At 35.7% G+C, this 6,897-nt stretch overlaps 2 protein-coding genes across 2 annotated transcripts; both read right to left on the bottom strand.

Moving 5' to 3' along the window:
• Positions 1–222: 222 nt before the first annotated feature.
• On the bottom strand, positions 223–1,194 carry LOC140444367 (uncharacterized). Its single transcript, XM_072536117.1, has one exon. The coding sequence runs from the start codon at positions 1,192–1,194 to the stop codon at positions 223–225; it is 972 nt and encodes a 323-aa protein (XP_072392218.1).
• Positions 1,195–1,294: 100 nt separating this feature from the next.
• Positions 1,295–5,671, bottom strand: LOC140444368 (uncharacterized). Its single transcript, XM_072536118.1, has one exon. It carries the CDS (start codon positions 5,669–5,671, stop codon positions 1,295–1,297), a length of 4,377 nt encoding a protein of 1,458 aa, XP_072392219.1.
• Positions 5,672–6,897: the final 1,226 nt, after the last annotated feature.

A 6,897-nucleotide genomic window follows, 5' to 3' on the forward strand; every position in this document is an offset into this window, starting at 1 on the left:
TCGCAATTATGTGCAAAGAGTATATGCAACATCTATCGTGCATTCTCGGGTACAACTCGACTTAAAACTAAAAGTAGTATTTTTTAAAAAAGGGTGTTCGTCATTTGGATCATAATTTTAGGTTGCGCTACGCAACATAGTCCCCCTCTTGATGTGAACGCATCAAAAAAAAAATATTTATGTACAATTTGAAGAAAGGTATAACTAATCTAAAAAAAACTATTAAAATTCTTGAAGGTGAGTCATAGGAAGAGGACACAGTTTAGCAATAGAGCGAACGTATAACCCTTCAGGAGTTCTGACCTTAACAACTCTTACCTTGTTGTCCTTTTCCGGATATGTCTCAACTACCCGTGCTATAGGCCATTTGAGAGGAGGCGAGTTTTCGTCCTTAAGCAAGACGAGATCATCAGGCTTTATGCCTACCTGAGGAGTGAACCATTTAGGTCTATTTTGAAGCCTATTAAGATAATCGCGAGTCCAAACCTTCCACATATGCTGCTGAATTCTTGTGCATTTATTCCACAAAGACAATTTATTTTCTTGAATATCAGAGAGATCTAATTCAGGATAAGACATTAAGTTAGATCCAATAAGGAAGTGTCCGGGAGTAAGAAAGGAAAAATCGGACGGGTCGTCTGAGAGCGCACAGATAGGGCGTGAATTGAGCACTGCTTCAATCTGCGAAAGTACAGTGGATAGTTCTTCGAAAGTAAAATTGGAGTTACCCATTATTCTTACGAGATGATATTTGAAGCTCTTTATGGCAGCTTCCCAAATACCACCGTGGTGTGGTGAGCGTGGAGGGATAAACTTCCATTGAATTTGACATGAAGTAGCTAAAGAGCGAATAGATTCAGAGGTATCACCTTTGAGAAGCAACTCATAAAGTTTTTTCAATTGATTTTTCGCACCTAGAAAGTTGGTGCCATTATCGCTGAAAATGATACTCGGATTACCCCTTCGGGCGATAAATCTTTTCAGAGTCAATAAGAACGCTTCAGTAGAAAGACTGGAAATTAATTCCACATGCACGGCGCGAGTAGCTAAACATACAAACACTGCCATATAGGCCTTAGTAAGGGGAGCTCTCTTGAGTTTAGAGGTCTTGATTGGAAATGGACCACCAAAATCAACTCCAACGTTTATAAATGGACGTGCAATTTGAACTCTTTCCCTCGGGAGAGTAGCCATGATTTGGGAAGCGACTTGTGCGTTAAAACGGTAACAAGTGAGACAATTTTGTATTATACGTTTGATTTGTCGAAGACCATCAAGAGGCCAGAATTTCAATCTAACATTGGACAGTGTATTTTGAGGGCCAGAATGTAGAAGTCTTCGATGTTCTCGGGTAAGTAATAAATTGACAATATGTGATTAGAGGGAATTTCTGATCATAAGAAACATCTGAAAAGAGAAGACGACCGCCTACTCGTATCATTTGAGACGAATCTAGAAAGGGATTCAATTTACGAATAGACTTATCGTTAAGCAGACGATTATCCATTAAAAATTGGATTTCCGAACTGAAGAAATGAGACTGGGTCAATTTGATAATCATTAACTCAGAACTAGAGAGTTCATTTGGAGTGAGAGGACCTGTACGTCTATGAGACTTAGCTCTTACATTGTGAATAAAACGAATGCAGTATGCAAAAGCTCTCTGAAGTCGAGTGAAACATGAAAATTTGCAGAGGGCATCATACACTTGTGAATCTGGTTTTCTGATCAGATGAGTAACCCTTTTGAGTTCAGGCAGTTCATCAACATTAATACTCGAAGGACCATTATATACAAAGAGGTTGAAATCAAAGTGTGGATCTGACAAAAATTGAGGACCATTAAACCAAAGATCACAATCAAGCAACTGCAAGGGTGTAGCACCACGAGATAATATATCCGCAGGGTTGTCTTTCGATCGTACATGTCTCCATGTATGGTTGGAGGTGAGTTCTTGAATTTGAGTTACTCTATTGGCTACAAAGGTAGACCAACGAGAAGGGTGTGAATTAATCCATGCGAGGACGACTTCGGAATCTGTCCATAAATTGACAGAATTTATCTGAGATTGGGATGAAATCAAGACAGAAAGAATCTTCGTAACAAGATTAGAGAGTAATAATACTCCTAGAAGTTCTAATCGAGGAAGAGTCACAACTTTTACAGGACTAACACGACTCTTTGAGGAGATTAGATTGCAAGAGATAAAGCCATTTTCATGTGATGTTCTTAAATAAACGCAAGCACCATACGCGCTAAGACTTGCATCCGAAAACCCATGTATTTGAGTACTTGTTACATTGCTAGAATTTTGCAGCAACCTAGGAATCTTGAGATTGGAGAGGTGAGGAAGTGTTTGTAAAAATAGATTCCATTGTGTAAGCAAATTTGGACTGAGGTGGTCATCCCAATTCGACCTTTCTAACCAAATCTTTCTCATAATTAATTTAGCAGATACCACTACAGGGTTAATCAATCCGATAGGGTCATAAATGGAAGCAATTAAAGAAAGAACTTCTCTTTTTGTATAGGTATCCTTAACGGTAACCTTTGGCACAAGAACTGAAAAATGATCGGAGTGAGAATTCCAACATAGGCCGAGAATTTTGTTCGTGTTATTTTCAGGATTGATTACATAACTAGCTTCATTAGAGATATGAGAAATACCTGCGAGAAATTCAGGTGAGTTTGCACACCATTTATGAAGCGAGAAACAAGCGAGGTTCAAACATTCGGTTAATTGACGATGAATTTCGAAGAGTGTTTCAAAATCGTTACAGCCATACAGCACATCATCGATATAACAGCAATTTAAAAGAGCATCACTAGCCAAGGGAAATTTGTCGGAATGTTTTTGAGCTAATTCCTTAAGACATCTAGTGCTGAGAAAACCGGAGTTATTTAATCCATAAGTGACAGTTTCAAGTTGAAGACAATTCAAATCCTCTTGAGGTGAATCACGCCATAAGATGTTCAACAGAAATACCTGTTCGGGATTTACTCGAATTTGTCTGTACATATGACGTAGATCTGATACAATACTGTATTTAAATAATCTAAAATTTATCAAAATATCGAATAATTCGCGTTGTACCGTATAACCAGGAAGCATTATGTCATTAAGACTTAGATTTGAGGTAGTTTTCATACTGCCATCAAAGACAACACGCAACTTATTTGTTACGCTATCCTTTAAAACGCAATGGTGAGGAATAAAGTATTTTAAATCAGAGTGAATATTTCGAGTGGAGAGAGGCACATATCTGCAATGTCCAAGTGCAATATATTCATGAATAAATTGTTTATACTGTGCGTATAATTGATCTGACTTGATCAGTTTCTGTTCGAGGTTTAGGAATCGCTTCTTTGCGAGGAAAAACGATTCGCCCAATTTTTTATATTCGTTGGGAGATTTGAAAGGGAGATCTACTTGGAATCTACCAGATGATAATATTTTAAGTGACGATTTAAAAATATCTTTGGCTTGTTGCTCCGAAGGAGTTAGGATTTTTGGAGTACAAGTAGAAGACGAGATTTCTTCTATTTCCCAAAACGACCGTACGAGTGAATCGGTATTTTGAGTTTGAACGAACAAGGATACTTCATTTCGAGGTTGAGTATTTTCTTGAATGTTAAGTATAGAATATGAGTCAATTGACCCAGATGATTGAGGTACATTTCCACCTACAAGATAACCGAGATGAGTATTTGTTAAGGTAGGAAGATTAGGGCCTAATTTTATTAACCCGTAAGTAAGTAAGTCGAAATAAACATCTGCTCCAAGCAGCATTTGAACTTCGGCAGGAGTACAAAATTCTGGATCAGCTAGGTGAATGTTTGGTGGAATTTTGAGAGCATTAAAATCCAATGTAATTTGAGGGTGCTTACAAGTGATAGTTGGGAGAATCGCACAAGAGAGTGTAAAATGTTTTGTGGGATTAACATTTGAGAAAATATTTAAATCCACCATTTTATTCGACGTCGAACAGATTTCGGATATTCCAGAAATTTGAAGACTTTTTGTGTAAGGAATACATTTCAAGCGACTTGCTAATTCCTCAGTGATAAACGAAAGCTGACTAGCTGAGTCTGTAAGGCAGCGAACCTTAACGGGATTATTATGAGAATCATAAATTGTAACACATGCTGTTTGGAGTAGAACCTCCTTTTTGCCTGAGAGTGTAGAGAGAGATGATGCTCGGTAGACATCATTAGACTGAGATTGATTTGCTATTCGTGGGATTGCAGGTGAACTTGAAGTTTCGCTTTGAGTATTGGGATCACGAGATACATTAGAATGAGTACGAGAATTTGGAGTATCATGCATATTGTGAGACTGGCGAGTATTTTGAGAATTATGATTTTCTTGTGAGTCTTGAGAGTGACGAGTGTTTTGGAAATGAGTGTTTCTAGTGGGTAGACTACGAGAATCTTGATTTGTTCTGAAACGAGAACTATTTGAGTTATGAGTAGAAGCGTTAGAGAAGTGGAGCAATGTGTGATGTCTCCTGTTACATTTAGCGAAATTTGACGCAGATGTACATGAGCTTGCTGAATGACCACTAGCCAAGCAGTTGAGACACGCTTTCTTTGCCTTGACCGTTTGAAAACGCTCATCTTCAGACATATTTAAGAATTCCCGGCAAGTGTATATTTTATGGGAGTTATTTTGACATAAGAAACATTTAAAATACTGATTATTACTACTATACTGCAAATTATTGCTAACTGTGTTAAGAGAAGTAAAACGAGAAGGTTGTTTTTGTTTCGGAGAATGAGAGTATTCAGGAACAAGATTTTCGAGAATTTTGCATTTTTTTTCAATAAATTCAAGGAACTCCATTAAACTTGGGAGTTTGTTTATATTACGCTCGGTTTCAAATGATCTTTTAGTATTATAGTCTAATTTTTGAGTAAAGAGATTGATGAGAATTAAATCAGTGAGTTGATTCGAGATGTTGAGGTTTTCTAAGGCAGCGAGATGGCTTTTAATTTGAGTTAAGAAATCCCTTAGAGCATGTGCATTGGGTTTTGTAATGAGTGGAGCATTTAATAAACTGTTCAAATGACTGTTTACTATTAAATATTTATTTTCAAATCTATTGCATAAATTTTGTATTGCAATTTCAAAATTGGAATCAATTATTTCTAGATTGTCAATTAACTTTAACGGTTCATTCCTTAACACTGATTTGAGATAAATAAGTTTTTGAGCATTAGATAACTGTTTATCATTTGTTATTAATTTGGTGAAAACATCAAAAAAGCTGGGCCATTCTGAGATTTCGCCCGAGAAAAAAGGTATTTTTAATTCTGGCAACTTTACATTTTGAATTGTGCTAACAGATGGTATTACATTTGTTACAATAGGTTGAGTTTGAACTGATTTTGCAGATAATTGCGTGATTTTCTCGTACAAATATGAATCTAAATTATAATACTGTTCTTCAACTATGTCTCTATCTGAACAATATTTATCAAAATCTTCTAATTCAAGTTCCTTTTGTAGGTTGAGATACTCGCGATAAGTTTCATTTAATACATTTTTGCGTGCAATATATTGACCGCAATCTAAAACTACATTTTGGTTTTTTGAGACAAATGTTTGAATTCTAGTAATACAAGCTTTAGTATGCCCTCTCAATTTTATAATTTTTGCAACATCAGTCATTTTGAACGTGAGAAAAAATAATACAAATTTTAAATACAACAAGAGATACTTAGTATCATGAACTAAATAATATTACCATAAAAATCTACTTATAATCACTGCGAATCTAAAATCTAAAAATAAAATGACATGCGACGATGCAAAAAACAATTCGTAAAAGTTACAATAAATGATCAAACCGCACATTAAGTCCAACCGCGACCTCACATAAACTCCTTATCCCTTGCAAGTGTCGATGTCGATATACCGGCCTCCCGGCGCTAATAGAACAATCTTGGATCCTGGAACCGCCAAAATTCCAATGTGTGTATATGAGAGAATAAAAACTATGTCTTTTCTTTGCGAAGAAATGAGGAAGCGAGTGATGTTTTTTACGAATAGTGTGAGAAAATCTTGAGTACTGCGTGAAAACGCCTTTGCAGAAACGAGAGATGATCGCCCTCGTGCTATAATTAATGAAAATTCAGCTTCCAGCTTTACATAAACGGGAACAGTTGCTCTATCCGGCTCGTTAGGAACATGTAGAACACCGGGGGATTTTATCTTCTCCTCCTGACGTGTTGCTCACTGCCTGTTGGGGCAGTACCTTCCATCTGGTTCTAATTATATCTATTAATTAATTAAAATGTGTTACCTTACATTTGGCGATCACACTTCCCGTATTACACTTTAAAAAACATCTTACTACCTGAGAAACTTTATTTTGCGTTAATTGAACATTGTGTGTTGAAAAATGAGCGAATTAATTTTTATTAATCAAATGTGACAGTGACACAATGACTGATGTTTTTTTTCTAATAAAATTGAGAAGAGAATACGTGATAATCTCGCAATTATGTGCAAAGAGTATATGCAACATCTATCGTGCATTCTCGGGTACAACTCGACTTAAAACTAAAAGTAGTATTTTTTAAAAAAGGGTGTTCGTCATTTGGATCATAATTTTAGGTTGCGCTACGCAACACACTGTATACTATTATATTATATAAATTTAAAAACCCAAAATGCTTATAAGACATAAAATATACAAACAAATCAATTTTATATATTTCAATTTTTTAAATTATGCTTTCATTAATCATCTCTGTATATCAATACCTTATATTATCGTTTACGTAATGTTTAAATTCTTATATAACATTATACCAAGGGAAATTGATTTTTACTTATTGACGGATGACTGTAATCTGAAAATCTTAAAATACCAATTGTAAAAATTTCAAATA

The sequence above is a fragment of the Diabrotica undecimpunctata genome, chromosome 6, assembly GCF_040954645.1.
Source record: "Diabrotica undecimpunctata isolate CICGRU chromosome 6, icDiaUnde3, whole genome shotgun sequence".
Lineage (NCBI taxonomy): Eukaryota > Metazoa > Arthropoda > Insecta > Coleoptera > Chrysomelidae > Diabrotica > Diabrotica undecimpunctata.